General features: G+C 44.5%; 1 protein-coding gene across 4 annotated transcripts in view; it reads left to right on the plus strand.

Moving 5' to 3' along the window:
• The window catches only part of CTNNA2 (catenin alpha 2), an 814,165-nt gene that overhangs the window by 629,150 nt on the left and 158,797 nt on the right, over positions 1-26,218 (plus strand). For all 4 annotated transcript variants that reach the window (XM_074992255.1, XM_074992258.1, XM_074992256.1 and 1 more), the window contains one exon: positions 9,454-9,606. In XM_074992255.1, coding sequence (XP_074848356.1) covers positions 9,454-9,606 — 153 coding nt within the window. The remainder of the gene's footprint in view (positions 1-9,453; positions 9,607-26,218) is intronic.

The raw sequence follows: 26,218 nt of genomic DNA on the forward strand, positions 1-26,218 counted from the left end.
GTGGTTATGGATGCAGTTGTGGATACAAATTTTGTATCTAGAACTTTGCAAATTTGCAGCTATCAATAGGCATTCACATCCATGGACATCAGTGCAGATATCTGCAGCTCATTTTTATGGATGTAGATATAAATTTTGTATCCACTCAGGGCTCTACTGCTTATTGCAGCTGCACAGTCAATATGCAGTGGCATGCTTGGATGATCTATCTATATCAACTACTGGGATTCACATCCCTAAGAAAAGACTGGGTTAAGAGCAAACCCTGCCACATGTGTGGTAGGAGATGAAAGAGTTCAGTACTTGGAACACAGATGTAGTGGAGGAGAGGTCCACTCATTAGTGGACAAAGTTCATACCTCACAGGCATACCAGACCTCATGACCAAAAGGCAAGCCCATGCCTTTCTAAGCTAACCTGGGTACTAAGTTTCATTTATAACCCATTTTGCCAGCCCCATTAGTTGACCTAACTAGGGATGCTTCCCCAAGACAGCTGCTGTGGACACACATCTGCAAAAATACCTTTCAAAATCTCAAGTCCATGATCTGCAGACACACAGTGCTGCATAGGCAAAACTTTGAAAAGGAGTTCATACTACAAACACATTAGAGGTAGGGCTAGGGATGGTCTTTTCTCAAGACATACATGGAGAAGAATATCTGATACTGTATATATCAGCTGGAAACTTTCCCTGTGAGAACATATACTCAGTGAGAGAAAAAGTGGTTGGCTAACAAGAGGTTAAAAGAGAGCCTATGATAGTGTACCTTAGGGAATGAGTCCACACCTGGTAAGCATCCTGCTCCTTTTTTGATGGCTATATGTGGTGCAATCAGAGGATCATAAGACGGTAACTCTAACTCCAGCCATACACCTTTTGAACAGAGCAGGAAGTAGGAAATTTGCATTGTAACACCATTTTTTTTCTGTCCAGGGAAGTGGTGTCTGACAGTTAAGATGAAAATTTGTCCTTGTGGAAATGGATATTTACAGGGTTTACAACTCCCACACTGCACATAGATGGAAGTGGAGCGAGAGCAGAGTCTCTCTGGTTTACAAAGCATCAATTTGACCAGAACCCCATGCAGCTGCCACAGCTGCCAGTCATTAAAGCAGGTACCGACCGCTGTGACCAATAGAGGAACAAATTCTGCTCTAAAAGTGAGGAGGAGTACACAAAAAGAGAAGGCAGAAAGGCCTGGCACAACAAAGGGGTGACAACCTTGCCCCGGCTGCCTTCAGGAAAACAGCCAGAAGAGAGAGGGAAACTGCAAGTAAAGGGCTGACTTATTTAATTGAAGGGGAGGGTCTAGGCATTGCCCTGGCTGAGATCAAACTAAGGAGAATCAGTCAGGTGAATCTGAAACCTTTCAAGAGAGCACATTACAAGATGGCAACAGTTGATCTTCCGTTAGCAGAAAGTACCTGATGGACCATGCTCTCACCATTTGTGACTGATGCTCCTTTCCCTTTCATGAGTGAGTAACTTTCTGTTGGCAGTGTGCAGAAGCTGCTGATGGGAAAAGTGACTTTTGAAGAGTACTGTCATTTTTATCTCATTTATGTACTTTTTACAGTGGGAAACTAAGAGTCTGGGTAACACGAGATGACGAGTCAGCTGTCCACAAACCACCCTGCATGTGATCTGTGAATCTTTGGTGATCAATGGGCCAAAATTTTAGGAATTACCAATTTACAGCAATCTCTTGCATTTGCATATATTAACTGTGGGAACGATCACAATAATCCAAACACTTAGGACAGGTAACCAAGTCACTAAAGACAATTAGCCAGTATTAATATTGACCACTAATTTTAATTTTCATTTGTGATTATTACAGAAATAAAATACCTATAGCCCTGTGCTGCTTCGTACTTGATCAATATATGGTGCATCATTTTGCCTTGGGAATTACGGCATTTCATGACTTGTAGCTGTCAGTGAAATGCAATTATTACCCCTTGGGCCTTTTCTCTTTCCTCTGTTACCCTTCTCTTTGACTCATCTTTCTCCTGCTCCAGTGACAGCTGCTCTATCCTTGTCTCAGGCATGCATGCTCACTGTCATTTTTTGACACTTGCCCCTTCATGCCCCCTCCCAAGCCTTCTGCAAAATCCTATTACTTCTTCCTCTGTGGTCACAACCTTCTACCCTCTCTAGAAACCAATAATAGGATTCTGCACAGCAAAGTTATTTTGGAATTACAGCCATTATTGCAAAATAATTTTGCTAGCATCTACACAATGCAACTTCTGGTTTGAAAGCATCTACACTGCAGAGATCTTTTGAAAGAAGCCCTTTTGGAAGTTCTCTTTGAAAAGAACCTCTTTTGAAAGAATGCATCCACACAGCCCCTGCTCTTTTGAAAGAATGGGCCAGGGATCCAAAAATCAGGCCCCATTAGGACTGCTCTTTTGAAAAGAAAGGATCTGTGGAACATCTACACATTTTCTTTTGAAAGAAGCTTTCGAAAGGGGGCACTCTTCCTGAAATGGAAAGGAACAGTGATTTTGACAGGAGTGCCTCATTCTTTCGTTTTACTTTTGAAAGAACACTTTTTGTGTGTAGACGCTCCACTGGATCTTTCAAAAGACCCCCTTCTTTTGAAAAATCTTTCAAAAAAACTTGCTAGCATACACACAGCCATAATGGTTGGCTTATTTCAAAATGCCTAAACCTCATTCCACGAGGAATAGTGCTTATTTTGAAATAGGGCCTGTGTAGACATGGAATAGAGCCTATTTCAAAATAAGCCATAATACGTCCAATGACTGTATTTCGAAATAGGCTGTATTGTGTGTAGACGCTCTATTTTGAAATAGCTGAGGGCTATTTTGAAGTGCATTTTGTGTGTAACAGCATTATTTTGAAACAAGCTATTCTGGAAAAAAAAAAACTTTGCCCACGTCTACACTAGTAAGTCCTTTTGGAAAATCAGGCCCTCTTCCAAAAGAACAAGGGGAGTGTCCATACACAAAATGTGCTCTTTTGAATTCATTTGGAAAGAATGTAGTACTTCTTTTGGAGGCCCTCTTCCTCTCCCAAATGAGGAAGAACATCTTTTTCTGAAATGGAATGGTCACTAGCCCAGAAAGGAATCCCATTGTGTTCTCCAAACACTTTTGGAGTGTCTCAGCTAGCAAAGGAAGATAAAGTGTGAGGGAGTGAAGGAAGGAGGGCCTGGCATATCAGATCTTAAAGAAAGCCTCTCGACCCAAATAGCCCTGCCCCACTTTACCTGCAACCAACTCTAGGCCTGAAGGGGAGAGAAAAGGAGGTAGCCTGGCTCAAATTTTGGCTGACTAACAGGGAGGTGGGAGCTGGGTCAGCAGCCTCACAGCAAGAACCACTAAGTAAATCCCCCTGCCCCCCGGCCCCTCTGGGAAAAGGAGGGAATATACTGAGAGACCCCAGCTAAGGGGAATAAGGACTATTGGGGCTATGCCACAAACTTAAGGACTAAGTACAGAGTGGTTCAGGGTTCCTGGACCAGGGACACAGAAGGTGGGCAATAGCCCCCTTGTTTCTGCCCACCCAATCTGTCATCTGTGCACTAGGCTACCTGGCCACCAGGAACCAGCCACAGAAAGCAATGAGAGGAGAGCAATAGGGAAGGACTGTGGTTCATGTTTCACACAAACCCTCTTCTGTGACCATAGTTCAGAATTTAAATGCAACTTAATTAAATTGCTGTTACATGAAGTACTACAGGAATATACTACAATCACTGTAGCATACCTGAAAATTCAGTTCCATTCATTTCTGGAGACATACTTGATTTTTACTTGAACTGCAGTTGAAACATTTGTTTTTATCTATGCCAATTAATCAATCCATAATTGCAGCTACAGAACACTACCATGCCACGTGGCTGGAGCAGGCTTCAGCATGTGTTGTGGTGTTAATCAGGAAATTGTGAATGCACTTCTTTTTTGCTGTGTGATATCGTTGTGAACAAAGGATTCGTAAACTTTTTTTTTCCAGACAGCTTTATACTGCTACTCTTTATAAAATTTAACAATCTGTTAGAGCCATTAATCTCCTGCTGTGGCATTGCCTTCTAGTGTTAGGATTAGACATTTCATTCTCTACATGACTGTAAGTAGCACAGAGGTATTTGGTTCTAAAATTATTACTGTATACAGCAATGAAAAACATCATTCTGGAATGTGCAATTAGAGCTGTGACTCAACAATGATAAAGTAGACCCCACTAGTGCTTAGAACAGAAGATATGTTCTCAGCTACGAACCACAGTAACTTACTTCGTGCACCATAAACTGACTAAATTAATTGTATTAGGTGGGAAATAAAATGTGCCTTGTGGTACACAGTTCCTGACTTTAAAGGAATATTTGGAAGCTCTGTGTACACATCACATTTCTCTACTTGTCTGGCATATTTTTTTATTTAATTAACTGTGCATTTAACATATTCTGTTTAATAACAGTGTTTGTCATTTACACCCCACCCTCTATTAGTAAGTAGTATTTCATCCTGTAGTTAATAAAAACTACCCTCATTTTGAAGTGAGCCTAGATTTCAGATGCATACAAGACAAATCCAAATGACATTACACAGTAGAATACTTGCTTCTGCAGTAGGGAAGCTCCAAAGGATTTTATCTGACCGTCTTTTGTTAAGTAATTTCCTATAGATTTCTCTTTGTGCTATCATTTTATATGCTCATTTAAATTCAGGTCTTTTGAATTTCCTTGTGAAAGAATGGCATCCATACACAACTTCAAATACTCTGCATTCATGAACCATTGCTTTGGCTGGACTTTGCTTCAGTGCTTAGAGGAAAATACAAGATTAGCTTTTCTAGTAGTTATTTACATTGATAAATAGCCCTAATTGGATACAACAGACTGGTATCGCTGAGCTAATACCTTTAAATGCCTTGTCTTATGCCATTAATATTACCTTGTCATGCACCTGTTTAAGCTATTGAACGAATGGTTTATGTGTTCCTACTCTGTCACATTTAACAAATGATTTTGTCAAGTCATTCCTTATAGCCTGTGTTGATGGATAGTTAAACTTGTGGTTTCCTGCATATATAAAAACTGTTATCTGTATAATTCAACTTCCATGCAAAGGCATATCAAAATTCAGATAATGAATTTATACAAAAAACTACAATGCCTCTTTACATAAGGTTCTAGAAATCATGCACTGACATCTGTGAAAAATGGCACATAAATATAATTTAATAAATCCTCACTCAGTTTATCAAATCCACCTCGATGCAGAAAGATAACACAGTTCAGTTTTTGTGCCTCTGGATGTTAATTATGATAGAAATAAATTCTGTATTCACAGTAGTAAGGTCAAATTACTTGTCTGATTATCTACACTTCCATTGATATGAAATGTGCATTTTAAGAATAGATATACTTAACACTACCAATGAAAATTAATTGTGTATTTATAGAATTTTTTGCAGTTTTAATGTGATATGGCAGCAGATGATCATAGTTCAGAGGTGGGCAATAAAAACATGGTGGTCCCTGGCGGGATGCCACTGCTATATTTACCTGTGTCTCCACGGGTATTGAGCAATCACACCTCTCATTGGCTACAGATCTCTGTTTGCAGCCAATGGGAGTGGCAGGAAGTGGTGCAGAGAGGAACACTCTTTACTGGTGCTCCTACTGGCCAGAAGTGGTATTCCATGGCCAATGAGAGCTGTGCTTGTCCATAATGTGCAGAGGCACAGGCAAACATAGAGGTAGGAGGCACATCCAATAATAACCTTAGCAAATCAGATCCAGCCCACAGGCTGATTTTGATGTTAAAGTGGCCAGTAATGAAGAATTTGTTATGGCCAGCCCTTGGTAAATTGTTCAAATGGTTAATTACTCACACTTTAATTCTAACTGAAATGATCTATCTTCTATTTCCAGCCATTGGATTACATTATATCTTTCTTTGCTAGATTGAGTATTTATTCCCCATATAGGTATTTGTAGATTTTAATCAGGTCACCATTAATCTTCTCTTTCTCAAACTAAGCTAAGCAATTTGAATCTATCTTGCTAAGACAATCAGTTACCCCTATATAAATCAATGAGGGTCTTAAGGAAAGCCTCTGGACCTAAATAGCCTTGTCCCACTTTACCTGCAACCAGTGCTAGACTTGAAGAGGAGAGAAAAGGAAGTAGCCTGGGTCAAATTTTGGCTGACTAGCAGGGAGATGGGAGATGGTTCAGTGGCCTCACAACAGAAACCAAGTAAGCCCCCACCCTCCCACTCTGGGAAAAGGAGGGGACATACTGAGAGGCCCCAGCTAAGGAGAATCTGAACTATTTGGGCTGGAATACTGAGCCAGGTTACAATGAGGGTTAGGCACCTAGATGGTTCTGAAATTCCCACTGAGCCCTGATCTGCTTCTTTAAGCACCTAAATACATTTTAAAAATCTGTCTGATAATGACTGGAGACACATCAGCCTCAAAAGGCAGGTTAGGGTTTGGGATGCTCTGCAGTATCAAGTGCACTTTCATGCTGAATAGTAACAGAGAGGTCGCCGTGTTAGTCTGTATTCCAACAAAACAAAACTGCAGAAATGTAGCACTTGAAAGACTAACAAAATGATTTGCTCAGTGAGGAGATTTTGTGGGACAGACCCACTTCATTAGATCAATCTTGTTTCCAATACAGACTGGCATTTATAAGTAGAGAAGACCAAAAAAAAAATTGCACTAAAAACTCACAAATCAAGTACATAGGACTGAACGATCGGGATGAGGGCGGTGGAGGTTAAATGTCCTGCCTGAGATAATTACGAGCATCAAAGGAAGGGAAGCAGTCCATGCATTACAAGGACTGCTTCCCTTACTTTCATGCTTGTAGTTATCTCAGGCAGGACATTTAACATCCACTCTCCCCTCATCCCCCTCCTTCAGTCCTATGTACTTGATTTGTCAGTTTTTATTGCATTTTTTTTTTGGTCTTCTCTACTTATAAATGCCAGTCTGTATTGGAAACGAGATTGATCTGATGAAGTTGAGTCTGTGTCATGAAAGCTCATCTCTGAATAAGTCGTTTTGTTAGTCTTTAAAGTACTACATTTCTGCTGTTTTGTTTTGCATTTTCATGTGTTTTTTATATTAATTTTTCACAGCTTTGTTACTCTGTTTGTTTGATTATTGCAGTAGAAACTAGGAGCCCCAGTCATGAACCAGGACCTCACTATAAAAACACAGAACAAGTCAATCTCTGCCCCCAAAAAACTTACAATATAAATATAAGACCCAGATAAAGGAGAACAGGGAAACAGTGAGATAGCTCTCATCCATATGAAAGGCAGCATCACAACATGCTACTTGGGTAAAACCTGCCATTTTTTTAAAATGTATATACAGATTGTTTTAATAATTGTGTTGAAGCACATGAAAGTAGTTGGCAGGGCAATATACCTCAGTTTTGTTCATCTGTTGCTAATAATGCTTGTGTTATTGTGTCATTATTTTTACAGAGGAAATATTACACTGCCTTTGAAACTGTTCGGGTTTGTTAATGGTGCTTGGATTTTTCATACAAGGTCATGGACGGTGTGGCCAATAACAGTATTTTGGTTTAGTTTTTCACTCTGAAGAAAAACCGCACACCGTCAATGATGCTGAACTCCACATGGGTTCTGAATCATCCTTTTATTGCTGCTAGCAATAGAGTAATTATCTGTGCAATTTTGCGTATTGATAGGACCTCAGCTAGTTAAGGCTTTCTAGTGTAGATTACAAAATTGAATGATTACCTTAACTGACCTTCAGTCTACCTAAAAGATGTATGACTTAATGAGATTAAAGTCTGGTTGGACCTCCAGGCTACATGGCTACCAGCCTGGTGGCTTTGAATTAGCAATTTTTCATTTTTAATAACAATTATACCCCAAAGCTTAAGGAAATATGCTAAAATATATCTGCTATAGAGCAGACTCATCTCCAAGAAGAATTATTTAAGATTTCACTCATATTTTGGGAGCATTGTACAGATTCTTGGAAAGTTTGACATTGGTTAGTAGTTTGCAGAGCCGCTGAGAGTAAGTTTGTAGCATCGCCGTTAGAGTAGTGGGGTTTTCCCCCCCAAATATCTGTGCATTTTTTAATGGAGGAGAAGGTGTTTAATCTTCAATCTTTTGAGTATTTTTCATTAGGAATAAATTTCACATACACTTGTTAATCCTGAGAATGAAACCCAAGGAAAAGTTTTCAGATTGTCCATCCTAGTTATTGGGTAATAAAAATGAAACATTGTGCATGTGGTAAGTGTAATACTGAATGCAAAACTTTACATGAGGTCTGCAAATAGACTCGCCAGTATTTTTTAAATTGACATTTAGGGTCCTAAGTAAGGGTATGTCTACATAGCAGCCTTATTCCAAAATAAGCTATTCTGGAAAGCTGTGTCTATACAGCCTCTCCCTTTTCAACAGGGCATGCAAATTCAGCCAATTGAAAAATGCGACTGAAGTGCAGATTTACAGAAGAAAAACATCCATGTAGATGGGGTTCCTTCAAAAACAAAGCCCATTTTTGAAGGATCCCTTCTTCCTGAAACAAAATAGGAAGAAAGGATCTTTCGAAAATGGGGTTTGTTTTTCAAGGAAACCTGTCTGAATGGGTTTTTTTTCCCCGAAAACAGAACTTTTAGAACAGCAAGTGGCTGGCATTATGCAAATGAGGCATTCGATGTGCAAATTAGTGCCCCATTGCATGTCTCTTCTGAAAGGGAGGAACATGTATACACAGCTGAATAGCTATTCCAAAATAGCTTATTTTGAAATAACCTGTTACATTCAAAAAAGCACTTCAAAATAACACTTAGCTGTTTTAAAATACATCGTTTAAACACCTAAAACCCTATTTCAAAGCAGAGCCATTGAACACACTATGGCTTATTTTGAAATAGGCACTATTCCCTGTCTTAACAGCATTTATTTCACAGGTGATATTCTTCGTGAGATGAGGTTTACCAATTTTGAAATGAGACGGCTGCTATTTCAAATTTATTTCAAAATAGCAGTTGCATTGTGTAGATTCTAGGTTAGTTGTTTTGAAGTAACAGCTGTTATTTTGAAATAATTTTACAATGTAGACTCAGCCTAAGTATCCTGACATGACATTTTAAAGTGTTGAGTACCTAGCAGCTGCAAATGACTTGTAGTCCCTTTGGTGTAATGGTTGTGCACCTTCTTATCCCCATGTAAGTCAGTGGAATAGCTTGAGTAAGTGAATATGGCAGAACCAAGCCTTTAATTACAGTCATTTAAATGCTACCATGCATTCCTAGAAATAATTAAAAAAATGGTCCAAATCTATAAATACAGTCCCAAAAGAGTTGTACAAGATTGAGATTTGATAAATTTACTCAGCTTTGTCAAAATGCTGAAAATGTGTATCAATAAATGTTCTGTTACTTACTGCTCCACTTTCTTTTAACACAGCTACGAAAGGCAGTGATGGATCATATATCTGATTCATTCCTCGAGACCAATGTTCCATTGCTGGTTCTTATTGAGGCTGCAAAGAGTGGGAATGAGAAGGAAGTGAAGGAATATGCTCAAGTTTTCCGTGAACATGCCAACAAGTTGGTTGAGGTAAGTTACACTGGTGGCAGAATTAGAATGCTTTGCCTTGTGAAGGTCAAGGAAGATGATAAATTAGATGAAATGGCATGGGCTTTTCCTGTGGGATTTAAGCAGCTTGAGTTTTCTGCTGGGGATGGTTACTTAGATATCTGTTCATTTGTAAAAATGAGTGGCAGTGACAGCCTTGTGATTTTACTGCTAGATTACACCAGCTGAACCTGTGTCATGTTGTCTTTCCCAGGTTTTGTCAATAATGACTGGAGTAACAGCAGGCACATTTCAGCTAAACTTCACCAGCAGTACAGTATAGTAGGCTGTCTTCTACGGCAGGCATGAATCCAAAAATATGTATTGTAGTTGACTCTGATTACCTAGAGAGCACACCGAATTTACTATCAGACTGTCTAGCTAAAACAGTGAAAGCTTCTGGGTAATAGTTTGAAGCTGTCCTACCCAACCTTGTGTGTATTACATAATAAATACATATAGTGTGTGTGTGTGTTTAAATGCATATGTGTGCATTGTGTATATTACTATGAGCACACACACGAACTGGGTTTCTCCATTTTATTCTTTATATACTGGTACTTTGCAATGCTGGCAAACTGACTAGTTTCAAGGATAGCACTGCAATGATTTTACTTTGCTTCCTGAAACTCTCTCTTTCAGGTTATAATTTAAATAAAATATAATTTGTCAGGAACATGGATGCCTATTGCAGATCGATTAACCTGTTGAACATGTTTGTTCATCCAGGTTTGCTCTCCATGAATGATTAAAATATGTCATTTTTTGAATGTACTAATACTGGTTAGTGGTGTTATTAACTCATCTTTATTAGCAGTGTTTTGAAGACCATACAGCTCATAGAAAAATCCTTTTACAATAATTCACAGTATGTGCATTTTATTTAAAATTAATTCTTGGGTAGTACGGATTAGACAAGAAATATTGGGTTATAATCCTGAAAGATTCTGTTTCTTAAAAACTGTAAGGACAGATTCTGGTCTCAGTTACATTTTTTACTTTAAATCTAATGAAGCTGGTCTTTGCCCACGAAAGCTTATGCTCCAAAATATCTGTCAGTCTATAAGGTGCCACAGGACTTGTTGTTTTTAAAGCTAAACTTACCCATCTAACAGGCATTAGAAAGTTGTACTCATTGTTTAAAATGCTGGGCTCAATTCCAGACAGTGCTGGGTGTCTGTTACAGTGTGCTGAGGGCCAGCATCTGTAATGGGAGAAGACGTAACTCAGCACCTTGGAGGGTTGGTCATTTGCATTGAGATAAGCTGGTGTATTCCCACTAGTTTCATGGGAGTTATGTGCCCAGTCTGTGTAGATACTGCTGAAAACCCTACATGAACCTATTTGCATCTTTAGGTACCTAAATACCTTTGAAACATTGTCCTTGGATCTCTAAATCTCTTTTTCATAAGTGGCTTAGATACGTAGAGCTTAAGTCTTTTGAAAATTCAATGGGTGTAGACTCCTACATGTCTATGGCCTTGTAGACCATGATGGTGTTGCCTAGTCTACATGGACATGTTAGTGTGCAACCAAATATGTTACAGAATTCCCCATCTTGGGTTGCACATTGCTGCAGTGTGTATCAAAGCCTTAAGAAAAATGGGTGTTAAGCTCAAAAGTTCTGATTGCCAGATTCTGGGGCCTGATGAAAGAGGGTGGATCACTTGATAATTGCCCCATTCTGTTCAGTCTCTTTGAAGCATCTGTCATTTTCTACTATTGGAAGACATAATACTGGTCCAGATGGACCATTGGACTGACCCACTGTGCCTATACTTATGATCTTCCCTAAACTGGAAACTCCAGCTAGCTACATTTCAGGTTTTCAATACAGCTTTTCAAAATGACTACAAAGAAGATTATATGACATATCTTTTGGAGTGTGTGTGTTAGGGAGGGAAGCAAAAAGAAAACAACTGAGATCATTTTAGACTGCAGTATGGTGGCAATAGATTTATATAGTGCCTACAATACCAAAGGTGGAACCTGATTTTCAGTCATGCTATAAAACTTGTGAAGAATGGGATGCATAATAGAAATGGCATCTGACCCATAACCAAATGTTACAGACTCATTGTTACATTCCATTATGGCTGTTTGTCAGTCTGTTGTCATTTGGAAAGGATAAATAAATTAATGGATTCAGTGCAACAATCTTGTCATAGATCTGATGAAGGACACATTAGCTACGTCTACACGGGTATGCTACATCAAAATAGCTTATTTCGATGTAGCGAAATTGAAATAAGCTATTTCGGTGAATAGCGTCTAGATGTCCTCCAGGGCTGGTGCCGTCGACGTTCAACGTCGACGTTGGGCAGCACTACATCGAAGTAGGTGCTGCAGGGGATCGTCTACACACCACAGTGGCCCACATCGAAATAAGGATGCCAGGAACAGCTGCAGACAGGGTCACAGGGCAGACTAGAACTTCCGGGGCAACAGCAAGCCGCTCACTTAAAGGGCCACTCCCAGACACACTCAGTCTGCACAGCACGCAGTCTGCAGAGCCACAAGCACGCACACCCTGTGGAAGCAGCATGGACCCCAGCAGCAGCAGCAGCCAGAGGTCCACACACCCGCCCCTGCAGGAGCAGTGCTTGCCCTGCTTAGTGCTATGCAGGAGGCAGCCGATCATCTTTTATTTGTGGAAGAGGAGCTGCCCCCAGGGGATGAGGAAGCAGCCCCAGACCTTGCTGCTCTCTGCCTCCCCTCCCCCGCCGCACACGCCGCCAGCTGTGGAGCTACCCCACGAACACCGACTGGTGGGAGCGGCTGGTGCTCAGCAAGTGGGACAACGACCGCTGGCTCCAGAATTTCCAGATGAGCCAGCAGACATTCCTGGAGCTCCTCCAGTGATTCACCCCTGCCTTATGGCACCAGGACACCTCCATGCGATGTGCCCTCACCGTCGAGAAATGGGTCGGCATCGCTGTCTGGAAGCTGGCCACTCCAGACAGCTACCGATCCGTAGGGCAGCAGTTCGGCGTGGGCAAGGCCACCGTCGGGGCTGTCCTCATGGAGGTAAGAGGACCCGGGGGGGGAGGCCTGGCGGGGGGAGCCTGGGGGTGTAGCCTGGGTGTGGAGGGCCAGACACACCCTGCACACCCCTCACTGGTGCTCACTCATGTCCTTCCCCTGCAGGTCATCCGCACAATCAATACCCTGCTCCTCCACAGGCTCGTGCGGCTTGGGGACCTGGATGCTGCCATTGCGGGGTTTGCCAGCCTGGGCTTCCCAAATTGCTTTGGGGCTCTGGATGGGACCCATATCCCCATCCGTGCCCCGGAGCACAGTGGAGGATGCTTCCTCAATAGGAAGGGATACCATTCCGTGGTCCTCCAGGCCTTGGTGCACAGCCGGGACTGCTTCCTGGAGATTTATGTTGGCTGGCCTGGCAGCACCCACAATGCCCGGGTTTTCAGAAATTTGGGCCTGTGCCTCCAGCTGGAGGCGGGACCTACATCCCCCAGTGGGAGATCCCTGTGGGGGACACCACCATGCCCCTCTGCATCGTTGCAGACGCGGCGTACCCCCTCCGGCCCTGGCTCATGCACCCTTAGACGGGCCATGTCACAGCCAGCCAGGAGCAGTTCAACACGCGGTTGAACCATGCACGCCAGTGGTCGAGCGCACTTTTGGCCGCCTCAAAGGGTGCTGGAGGTGTCTCCTCACCTGCCTGGATGCAGGCCTCACCAACATCCCCCAGGTTGTGGGCATGTGCAGCGCACTCCACAACCTGGTGGAGAGCAAGGGAGAGGGCTTCTTCCAGGGCTGGGCTGTGGAGGCTGGCAGGGCCGACGTCCAGCCACCTGCTGCCCCCAGTCGCCAGGTCGACCCTGAGGGGATCCGGGTCCCGGAGGCCCTGCGGGCCCATTTTGACCAGGCTGTGGGGTGAACACAGGCAGGGCCAGCTGCGGGCGAGCCACCCACTGCACCCCCTCATCCTCCACAACACTCCCTGCCCCCATGCCCACACCACAGAGCACCCGAGAGCACCCCCCCACACACTTTTCTTTGAAATAAATGGAAATGTTGTTTCAAACCAAACAGTGCAACCTCTTATTAATAACATAGAAAAAAAGGGGGGAACTATTTACATGGGGGGGCAGCTAGCCAAACAGGGTTGCAACAAAAGCTATATACAAATGGGGGATATGTACAAAGGAGGTGAGGGCTATGGCCTTGGCCCTGCACCCTAATGTCCAGTGCCCGGTGTTGGAGGGCACAACCCTCGCCTCGGCCAGAGCCCTGGGCGAGGCTGGGTAGGGGCCAGGAGAACCGGTAAATATGGCCGGGCGGTGTCCCCAGGCCCATGGTCCCCCTCGGCAGCAAGCCCCAGGGTGGCTGATGGTGAAGGGACGGCAGGCAGAGCAGCGGGTGGCGCAGCGGGCAGAGCGGCGGGCGGCGCGGCGGGGGGGGCAGGTGTTGCGCTATGCGCTCGAAGGTGCGCATGAAGGACCCCAAACCTCCAGGCGCCAGGCCAGCGCTCACTTTTGGAGCTCCAGCCACCACTCCTCCACCTGCAGGCTCTGCTCCGACACCTCCAGCTGATGCCGAAGAGTCACGAGCAGCTGGGGGTCCGTGGCCGTCCTCAGGTGGCTCCACCATTGGCCTCTTCCTGGGGCTGGTCGGTGCTCCGCCGAGGGGCTGGCCTGCTGGGATGGCCCCGGAGGGCTCTCCGGGACCATGGACACCTCGCCAGCGCTCTCCGGGCCCTCCGATGGTGCAGCTGCGGAACACGGGGGGAAGAAGAATGGGGACAGCCATTAGTGTGGGCCCTGACCCATGGCCCTTGTCCCTCCACCCCTTTGCTGCTGGTTCCCCATCCCCGTCCCCGGGAGATGCTGCTGCTGCTGATGGGTGTCCCCCCACTCCCCACGGGGGACCCTAGGTTCCACTCCCCCCATCCCCAGGGATGGGGCATGGCGCTGTCCTGCTGGGGGGCAGGGGCTGATGCACTCTTCTGAGGGACATGCCCCTGCTGTCCTTGGGACCATGATCATCTGGGCATGTGGAGGGCCCTGGTCATGTCTCTTGTCCCCGCCCCTTAACCCCGGGGGTGTGCACCGGTGGGGGTACATACCTGACAGTCCACTTCCACGGTCGGGGGACACCCACTGGGTGGACACCCTGCTGGACCTCGGGGACGGGAGGGCAATGCAGAGTCCCCCCGTCGCTGGAGGAGTCCCCCTCCTCCTCCTCCGGCATCCCAGGGGTGGGCTTCTGGGGGGGGGGGTCCTGGGGTGCAGGGCTTGCCTCCGGGGCGGACTCCGTCTCTGGGGCTTGCTGGGGCTCATCGGCCGATGTGTCAAGAGTGGCCGGGGGGTGGGGAGGAGGTGTACCGGGGGCCCAGGATGGCCCTGAGCTCCCTGTAAAAGGGGCAAGTGACGGGGACGGCCCCAGATCGGCTGGCCGCATCCCGGACCCAGGTGTAACCCTGCCGCAGCTCCTTAACCTTGCTGCTGACATGGTCAGGAGTGCGGGCAGGGTGACCCCGGGCAGCCAGGCCTTCGGCCAGCCAAGCAAACGCATCCACATTCCACTTCTTGCTCCCCATTACCTGTAGCACCTCCTGTAGAGCCCCAGCAGGTCCCGGATCTCGGCCTCCGACCAGGAGGGGCCCCGCTGCCTCTTCCCTGGCTGGCTTCCAGCCTGGGAGCCCTGGCTCCCCTTGGGGGGCGTGCCCTGGGGGCGCTTGGGGGGCTGGCTGGCTGCCATCGCTGCGGGGTGTTGGGCTGCAGCTGCTGCAGGCGTGCAGGCTGAGCACGTGGCAGTGCTGCTGCCTGCATGCGCTCTCAGCTTCCTGCACAGGAAATAAGGGGGCGGGGAGCTTTAAGGGGCTGCTGCACGTGGCCACCATAGAGCTCAGGGGCTGGAGAGAGCGTCTCTCAACCCCTCAGCTGATGGCCGCCATGGCGGACCCCGCTTTTTCAATGTTGTGGGACGTGGATCGTCTACACGTGCCCTACTTCGACGTTCAACGTCGAAGTAGGGTGCTATTCCCATCTGCTGTTGGGGATAGTGACTTCGACGTCTTGCCGCCTTACGTCAATTTCAACTTCAAAATAGTGCTCACCACGTGTAGACGTGGCGGGCACTATTTCAAAGTTGGCACGGCTACTTCGAAGTAGCTGGCTCTTTAGACGCGGCTATTGAGTCTTTGTGCAAAGAAAATAAAGTTTCAGATGATGTCATTCTCCATTCTTTTTAATGAAAAGAAGGTCTGTGTACCATTTTCTTTAGTATGGAAGGAAGGTCTCTGTACAGTTTTTTGAGTATCTTGATGAGGAACCTTGCTTCAATGAGTATGAGCTACAACATTTTTCAATGAAAATATCAATTATATCACCAAAACATCAAACATGGTGATAATGGGCTGTACCCGAACTGAGTCATTTTTTTGACCTAAAATGATTTGTACTGCATACACAAAAGAAAATATTAGTAGGAGGTTATAACAGATGTGAAAACTGCCTTCAGCAGCAATAGAAGGAATGCACAGTGAGTTCACGTCTGCGACCCATTCATTCCAAGTTGTATTAGGTCTTAGATGTTGAGGGTCAAAAGTTCCTGCTGTTACCATGCACCTCAAGAAGTTCCGAGGCCAAAGAGTTAAATTGACTTATTCCATTCAAATACCATTTTAATATTGCTATGGGTACCACTTTTATCTTTAGCTGTTTGAAATTTGGCGCTGCATGACTTCTCAGGAAAACTCAGTCCTTCCAAAAGACAGTGTGTCCTACCCACTTTATATGAATTAAATTAAAGAAGGATTTTAAGAAGCCCTACATAGATCCATTAGTTTCCTTCTCTATAAACTTAAAGACTAGGGATGTCCAAAATAATCAAAGTCATCTACTAGGAACACTTGTTGGGAGCTGACTTGTATTAGTCTATGGTTTATGGTGATTAAACTTTGATGTAGTGCAGGTAAATCAATAGATTCACAAGGTTGGATAGTAATTTGCAGTAGATGGGACCAAAGAACAGCATTTCTATTTCTGTTTTATAGTCTTTTTGTCTGTTAGGATTACAGGAACTTTTATTAATACCTGACCATCGAGTTGTCATTCTGAAAAGCTTTTCCTCCACAATGTCATGGAAGTATATGTAACTTACTTAGTCTTTTTTCTCCTTGTGAAGATATTATGATCACAGCCCTTCATTTGTTGTGAGAGATCTCATTTGTTGCTCCCCAATTCAAACTGATCATAAGGTAGTCTATACTACATGGAAACATTTGCAGGACAGAGAAGAGGGAGAAAAGGCATTTCTAATATACTAGGCATAAATTGAGTAGTCATATCTGTTTAATATCGCCTTGCTGAGCAAAAAGAGAGAAGTTCACTCTGCTAGCCAGCCAGCTACTAGAGATCTTTTTAAGTCAATGAAATCATTAGTCTTGATTAATGCTGGCATAACTGAACTAGAATCTAATCCTACAGTGTTTGTGTTATGTAAACCTCTCTCTGTAATGTGCTTCAGACAGTCTGAATAAATGAAAGGATGAACTAGAACTTCCAGGATTTGACATACATCATTAGAAAGATATCTTCCATTGTCATATGAAGCATTGTTGTAGCCAGCTCAGTCCCAGGATACTACAGAGATATGCTGGGTGAGGTAATGTCTTTTATTGGACCAACCTCTGTCGATGAGAGACACAAGGTTACATAGGGTGCCTTCCCAGAACTGAAGAAGAGCTCTGAGTAATTCGAAAACTCATCTCTCTCACTAACAAAATTTGGTGCAAAAAAGATATTACCTCACCCACCTTGTCACATTAGAAAGATAGTTTACTGTACGTATGCAGTCAGTGTTTAGGTTTGAAGGATGCCGCGACGTTTTTAGCTTGTGTAAAACCTCATAAATCCTTTGAAATCAATGGAGCATTGCCAGTTTCTGTCAGTAGAGATTTGGACCCATTTACTCAGTGTCACAAACTACCTGTGCCCTTTTTCTGCTTCTGTTGGAACTTTACAAATTCACACTGAGCACTAAGTATTAAAGTACTGTAGATCTTCAGTAATAAGTTTACATTTGTTTCTGAAACATTAATGACGCAACAAGGCATATTTCTACATCACATACCTTACAAAACTTTGTCTTCTGTGCAATGTTTTTTCTATTCATATTGGGCCAGTGTCACCCGAGTACCTAGGACTTTCCTTCTATACAAAAAATAATGAAGGGAAGGTGTCAAAATTCTTTCAGAGATTTTGTATCTGAACTACCTTCATGAAAAATAAATACCTGTCTGAGTTTTCCTCCTGACACACTGATGTGATTTGGTTTTTGTATTTTTGTTTTCCCTGACATTTGAACTAGAATACATAAGAATTTATACACTAAAGGGATTAATAATTGATTCTCATAAAGCACTATTTGGAAGGTCACAGTGTACTTTATTTCAAGACCTTCAAATTGAGAGATTATTTTTTTAAACTAGAGCTTTTTTCCCAGTGTTTCATCTGTTCACCTGGTTCATTTTAGTTTAGATCTCTATCTCAGACCTTTCCTGTTTGGGTTAGCAGCGGGTGCTTTCAATCCTTATTAAACATCAGCAACAAACAATATATAGAACTGTGTTAAACCTCAGTGAGCTTAATTTGTTGTAACCATCTGCATGGAGAGTAAGAGCACTCTAAGAATTTGCAGTTATTTCTTCTGACTCGCCACTAGAGCCAGGTTAAGCAGGTCTGTTCTTGCTGTCTTGGGACTACACAAGTCTTTGATTATTCTGAAGCTGAGCGGCTAGGGGCCTAGATAGAAAGACCTTTCAGGGAAAAGAAGTACCACTAGTACCATATGAGCCCAGAGACCTTCTCTGAGCTGCTTCTTTTAACGCTCAATGTTAAAATCAGGCACAAATGTCTCAACAGTAAGAGCAATGAACCAGTAGGAGCCACTTCCTCACTGATCATTGAGTTTGGATGGTAATCACAGTTGTCTCTTCTGCCTTGGGAATCTATAGAAAAAAAATCATGAGACTTTATGGTCACTTCAGACTGGTAGCCTGTTACTATTTTTTAAGTCTCTGGGGAGCCACAGAAATTTCCTCTACCACATTTGTGGCCAATGTCCTTGAGAACCAAATAGTTGGGGAGGAGAAATAGAGGAATGAGAAGCCGTTCCCATTTTGTAATCTCATAAGTTTCTTGAACATGCTGAGGGAAGATACCTTTCAAGAGTAGTGGTAAAATAATAAATGCTTGTAAGTTAAAGACCATATTCATGCAAGAGTCTACTGAGTTCTGCTGGCGTAGGTGTTGGCAGAGACATTGGGAGCTGGAAACTGCTATGGGTAGGCTACAGCTGCAGAAAGTGGATGCAGTCTTTTCTCTGTGGTGAGGTAACATTGGTGTAAAAATGGGGAGCCCTGGCTGAAAGTACATAGGATTTGAGGGGTTGGAAATTATGGCCAGGACAACTGTTGAGTGTACAGTTATAGCACCTTCCACAAAGCTCCTGTGAAACTCTACCATCCAGAATGGCTCAAAAAGTTGAACTTAAAACATCACTATGAATTTCTGGCTTGGCATCCAAAGTAGTTCCCTAAAAATTAAAACCCCACTAATGTATGAGCATATGAACGTATGTAAAACTATCTGCATTTTCTTAAGCTGTTGTTTTATTTTTCTCCTTTTCCTATTCTTCCTTTGTTCTCAATACGAAATAAAAAATGCCAAGTCTTCTGGAAAAACTGGTGTGGTAAAGAATAATTGTACATCTCACTGAAGCCTCCAAAATGTCCTGCGTCACTTAGCACAAATCCCACTCTTATGGCCTCACACGTGATAAAAAACAAAAAGTAGTCAAGTAGCACTTTAAAGACTAGCAAAATGGTTTAAAGTGCTACTTGACTGCTTTTTGTTTTGATAGTGTATAGACTAGCACAGCTTCCTCTCTGTTACTATTCAATATGATAAAAAACAGTGCTGGTGCCTCTTTTCACCTTACACTTCTATGTGACTAAGCTGGTTTGTTATGTGCTATTTATGAGTTTGCTTTTCTTTGGCTACGTCTACACGTGAAGCCAACATCGAAATAGCTTATTTCGATGTAGCAACATCGATGAATAACGTCTACACGTCCTCCAGGGCTGGCAAAGTCGATGTTCAACTTCGACGTTGCACAGCACAACATCGAAATAGGCGCAGCGAGGGAACGGCTACACGCCACAGTAGCACACACCGAAATAAGGGTGCCAGGCACAGCTGCAGACAGGGTCACAGGGCGGACTCAACAGCAAGCTGCTCCCTTAAAGGGCCCCTCCCAGACACAGTTGCACTAAACAACACAAGATACACAGAGCCGACAACGAGTTGCAGACCCTGTGCCTGCAGCATGGATCCCCAGCTGCCGCAGCAGCAGCCAGAAGCCCTGGGCTAAGGGCTGCTGCCCATGGTGACCATAGAGCCCCGCAGGGGCTGGAGAGAGAGCATCCCTCAACCCCCCAGCTGATGGCCGCCATGGAGGACCCGGCAATTTCGACGTTGCGGGACGCGGATCGTCTACACGGTCCCTACTTCGACGTTGAACTTCGAAGTAGGGTGCTATTCCGATCCCCTCATGAGGTTAGCGACTTCGACGTCTCGCCGCCTAACGTCGAAGTTAACTTCGAAATAGCGCCCGACGCGTGTAGCCGCGACGGGCGCTATTTCGAAGTTAGTGCCGCTACTTCGAAGTAGCGTGCACGTGTAGACACAGCTTTTTTTCTTTTTTTTTTCTGGAAGCAGCATGCTAATGACCTATCTGGAAGATGCTAATGAGGTGGGGTTGCAAATTTTCCATGTATCATTAGCATATTGGCACATGGTTTGGAGTCTGGAAGAACCTCTTCCGGTCTCCAAAGTACACGTGCAGAAGCAGGGCCCACAGGGATCTAGTGGAAGGAAACCCTCCTTCTGGAAGCCCCTTCTTCCCCAAAATTTTGGGGACAAAGAGGCTTCCAGAAGGAGGGCTTCTTTCCAAAAGATTTGCATCCACACCTCATTAGCATATTCCGGATAGCTCATTAGCGTGCCACTTCCGAAAGAAGTGGTATGTGTAGACACAGCCTATATCATTAAGAACAATTTTCATCAGCTTTTTTTCATTTTCATTTAAACATCTCACAAAAAGGCCTCGTCAACACGGGCAGCTTCTGTTGACAAAACTGGGCTTTTGTCAACAAAAATTGCCAACCATCTACATGATTAAAGTGCTCTGTCGAGATCTGTTGACAAAACTCAGCTGTTCTGCCAGCAGCATTATACCTCTCCCCAGTCAGGTATAGTGCCTCTGTTGACATTGTTTTGTTGACGGAATGCCCATGTAGACACTTGTATCAACAGAGAGGGCTTCTAGTTTGCCAGGCAGCCCTGTTTGCAGCGCTTCCGGTCAGCCATTCTGTTGAGAGAGGGCAGGGTAGTCTGCCTGCTCTCTGTCAACAAAGCAGCTTGCTCTTTCTATCTGCTTTTATGTGTAGATGCTATCTGTCAAGAGAAGTTTTGCTGGGGTTTTTCTGTCAACAGTGATCTCTGTCAACAGAAGCTGCCCATGTGGATATAACCAAGATGTTAGCACAGAAAACCTCCAATATTTATAAGTAAGCTGCTCTTTTTAAAGAGAATTATGTTCAGTCATGTCTGTCATCCACTATATCTTTGAGAGTTTGTCTCTCTGTCCATCTGTTTGTTCAAGAACTCCTCCTAAATGGTAAAAGCTAGGGCCATCAAGTTTGGTTTACAGCTTCCTCCTATCATAACTTACAGTAAGGTAAGGCTTCGGTTGTGCCAGGAGAATTTGATGGGTCTGGAATGGGATTGCTTCTCATAAAACTATACAGAAAGGAGAAAGAATTGTCAGGCAGGTGAAAAGGGATGGGGGCATGCCCGCCCATCCGGGACTACCCCAGCCCTGATCCTCAAAACACCCAGATTCTTTCAGGGGCTGAAGTCCCCCTGCACCCTCCTGATTTTAATGGGGACATTGCTGGCTGTTCCCCTTTGTCAGGGAGCAAGGGGAAAGTGCAGTTTATTGAATTCCTCACTCTGGCTAGGAAACACACAGACCAGATGAACATGAACCTCCTCCCAACTGGGGGAAATGCCCCCCCCCGCCACTGGCTGTGTCCACTGGATCTTCAGCAGCCATGGAGTGGCACTTTTCACCTGGCCCCAAGCTGCTGTGGTGAGAGAGGTGTGGGCTAGTCCTCTCTCTCTTGGGCAGCCTGCATACTGATCCACTCCTCCCCAGCCCCACCCCAGAACAATAATTTCAATGAAGCGTGTGACAGTGCGAGCAGAATCGCGGGCAATAAACCCCCCGCTGACCCCGCACCAGCAGTCCGTCCGGATCCCCACGGGGCCTTAGACGAGGGCAAAGGAGAGATGACGGAAGCCCGCCAACTGGCAACAGGCCGCTCCGCTCCTCAGCGGGCCAACCCCACCCACCTCCGGCAGGGGGCCTAGCGCCCAGTGTTGTGCAAGAGGAGAGAGGCTGGGGAGAAGCTAATCCCCGGTAGGTCGGGAGCTGGCTCGTTTGTTAGAGGCAAGGGTGAGACAAGGAGAGGAAGGTTGAATAAAATGGTGATTATATTTATTAACAAAAAACAGTAACTTACAAACAAACAACACAGTTTGCAAACTAAACTTATAGAACTATATACTAACTTATTTACCTCTAATTATATTTTAAACACTTACACTAAACACCAACAAGGGTTCCATGGAGGGAGTCTATATGGGACTTTCCTTGTAAAACACAAGGGTAAAAAGACTTAGTGAGCTTTTTCTTTTTCTCCGAGCTACAGGGGAATAAATTAGTGTTTTACCCCTATATACTCTGGGTGACAAGTTGTGTCACCCTATTGGATACCCTGAGGACCAGCCTATCAAGGTTCCCTCCCAACTGTTTTTTCCAGTGGGGCTTGGAGAGAAGGGGAGAAAAGAGAGAAAAAAGAGGGTTAGAGAGAGAGTATAACAACGAACAATTAACTAACAGAGTTTCTAACTAGGGGCTTATTAACCAATTGTGCAGCTCTGATCAAATGGTTTTAGCCCCGAGTTATAGCTTCCAGTTGGTTTTGAGCTACAGTTTGGTAAGTATTCCTACACAGCCCGAATCAAGCTTCAAAGTTAGTATTTCAGGGCGTGGAGGGGGTTTACGTGTTCGGTTAGTCTTGTCCAGTGGTCCAGTCCAGTGTGATGGTCACGTCCGGTGAAGAAGGATCTAGGCGTTGGCAGCGAGAGCGTAGGTGCTGCGAGGGTGGCAGACTCTAAGCTTTAATTGGGGTGGACGCAGTACCCCACCCTAGGGGTGAGGCCAGTTCGACCCACTCCAAATCCGCTTTAGATCCGCTTGTTGGCGGCGAGATTGGGGGTGCCGCAGTGATTTTGGCAGGCTCTGGGTACTAAGGAGTGAGAGTGCAGTACCCCACCCTAAGGGTGAGGCCAGTTCGCCCCTCACCCAATTTACCTCAGAGCGAACTGCCTTAGCTCTTTTAGTGTGTGTCTGTGTTTCAGCTAGAGCCTCAGCAGGGCGGACCCTGCTGGGCGGATGCGCAATTGCTTTAGGAGATCTTCAGGGAGGCAGGAGCTCTTCAAAAAGTCAGGAGCTCTTCGAAAAGTCTTCTCTCAGTGCCAGCTCTGCACCAAGCGCCAAGTGCCGGTATCAACTGACCCAAGCGCTGTGGGGCTCTGCCTTATATTCCCTGTTCTCATGCATTATTTATGAGTTTATTTACATATGGGCGTTCTGAAGGGCCTGTTTTCAAACAGGTCCTTCTCCAGAAGCTGCCTCACCTTTGTCCAATGAGGAGCCTGGATTTCAAATCCATGATTTTGAAATGTCTGTGAGTTCAGGTTACCGGTAAAACCAACTGACACAGAGTGACCGTTACAGGAGGCTGCTAACTGGCAGCCTATATACCTTTTAGAGTTTACCTGCCCCTGTAATGATATTAAAGGCCCAAGGCTTGTTTTCCCTGGCCCACGGGGACGATTATGCCCAAGGGATGAAAAATCCCTGACAGCATGGACATTTTCATTTTTATTTTCCAAAGGACAAAAATTGAGTTAAGAACCTATGCAATGCCAGGTAAATCATCTAGTTTACTATACAAGAAAGGTGTTGATGCTCTATTACTTCCTTTTTTTTAGCTACGGAGTGCATACCTTTGTAGTGCATGCTACCTGGTTGGCTAAAGAGGAACATTTCTCAGTTGTGTAACACCTGCCTTTCATGTTATTTATACAGTGCACAAGACTGAGGTACACTGAAGTTAGCAGCTAGAAAGTCAGAATGCCGTTTTGTTACCAATACTGAGATTTCCATGTTGTTTCCTTCTGCTTCAGAAGAGAAACTAGCTTTTTTTGAAAAGTTTCTGATTCAGAAGAGGAACATGAACCTCCATCTGCCACATCCTAGCTGACTGCCTTAGTCAAAGGGCTGTAGAGTCAGTCTACCTGTCACTTTCACCAGCTGTTCCATCTTGATCTAAGAAACCTGCCCAACAAAAGGTTTGTTGAAATGTTTTGGTTTCTGTCAAAAGTTCTATTCCAATAAATCAGCATCTTTTGCTTAGCAAACATTTTTTGATGAAAAGATCCTAACCGTCTCCAGTTCTATGGTACTTTTCTATGCTCATTAGCTGGTACATTCCTACAGTGTAGCAGACTGGGCCATTTAGACCTTATTAATGCAATCACAAGCTCATAACATCATTGTAAATAATTGACTCTGTGTATCAGTGGATTCATGACAGGTCTGCCTTAATCAGGGATTGAATCTGTGACCTCCTGATGCTGATATTCAGTCCAGTAGTCCAGCTGGCAGGCACCTAACCCTCAAGATTTCTGCAGCAGGAAGCATTTTTGAGAAGCTGAATGATCGAGCCTTCCTGTGGATGAGGGTCATCTAAACTGTCTAGATGTTACTTCACTTCGAACTAGTCACCAATAACTTTGTTAGACTTATCACCTGATTCAGATGTCTGATCAGCGCCTCCCAAAACCGATTCTGTTTTCTGAGTTGAAAGAACGATAGAGGAGTGTTGGGGGCTAGACGAAGCGATATAAAGACATGCTGAAGGCACACATGACAAAGTGCAACACTGGTGTTGATACTTCGAAGAACCTTGCCCAGGATGGTCCCCAGTGGAGAGTGTAATCTGTGAGGGGGTGACACAGTTTGAAAGGTCCTGCTACAGTGCAGATGAGGAGAGGCAGACAAGAACAAAAAAGCATCAAAAACTGCCCCCTGCCCCTCTAACAGCTACCAATGCCTGACTCTTCTCTGATAAGACTGCTACTCCAGAATCTGGCTGATCAGTGATCAATGGACTGACAAATAGAAGGGTGACATGAAGACATCCTACATGTTATTGAGTGACCGCCAAGAGAAAGGCTCCTGTAATCTTGTCAATCTTTTATTAACCGTCATGCCAGATCTTCCATAGGAGCATTATGAACAAAAACTCTTATTGCTGTTTTCCCTAATTACCTTTTCATAGCCTAGCATAGAAGGAAGGTTGCTCAGGGGTTGCTCTTAAGCTGTCAATATATATGTGAGGCAGAAAGAGACACTTGTCTGATGACATGGTGAAAAATTCCCAGCTCCCTGCCTGTCCTGGCAAGCAGAAATCACTACTGTCAAATCTGTCATTTGCCTGTTGTTAGTGACAGGTATATTCTCTTTTTTATAATTATTATTATTATGCTTCCTTTTTCCCAGGAAGAATGAAAGACTGTTCAATATTCAGTCAAATAATTAGATTTACCAGATGTACAGTTCCTGCAAGCACTTTTTGTTGACCGTACCGTTAGCTAGCTTCTTGGTGACATAGCAGGGAGTGGTCATTACTCATTTACAGAGTCAGGGTGGTATCTGAACAGTAAGGTGGGAAAGACTGACAGGTGGAAATAAAGTTGAGATAGAAGAGAATGGGAAGTTTCTAACCCTGCAGAATTTGCACTTACAGGTGTTCTCCTCTCATCTACCCTGATAGGGATAAAGTTGCCTGGAGGCAACATTTCTTGCTTTTTGGACACACACACACACACACACACACACACACACACGGTTTTGTGAAAAAATATGAGACACCCAAGAATAGCTAATGAGTCTCAGCATTGAATGTGGCAGAGAACGTGGAGGTGTGTGTGGGGTCTCTTTCTCTTGATACCGTTCAGCAAATAACGATTTGTCAAGAATTCCTGACCAGCTCTTTTCAGAGCAGGGCGCTAACTGCAACAGGCAAGGGTACCACCACAACCAGAAGCATGCAATGGGAAACCCAGCATAACTGGATATTACTTACTTCTCCTTTGGGGAACATGGACTTTAGCTTGTTAGTTTACCCACCTCTGTTTTTACTACCATACCACTGTCCATAGCTTCTTTCTCCCTCCCCAACCCTCACTTGCTGTTCTTTCCACACGAAATCTGGCAGTGTGCCCCAGCAACAGTGGGGTTGGAGGAGAGGAAGCCAGTGATGCAGCTCCACAGCAGCTGAAGTAGCTGGGAAGCATAACTGTAGAAACCCTCTCCAGTGCTAGCTGACAAACTGGATGTGGGAAAGTCCAGCAAGGTCTGCAGAAGT

This window comes from Carettochelys insculpta, chromosome 4 (genome assembly GCF_033958435.1).
Source record: "Carettochelys insculpta isolate YL-2023 chromosome 4, ASM3395843v1, whole genome shotgun sequence".
NCBI lineage: Eukaryota > Metazoa > Chordata > Testudines > Carettochelyidae > Carettochelys > Carettochelys insculpta.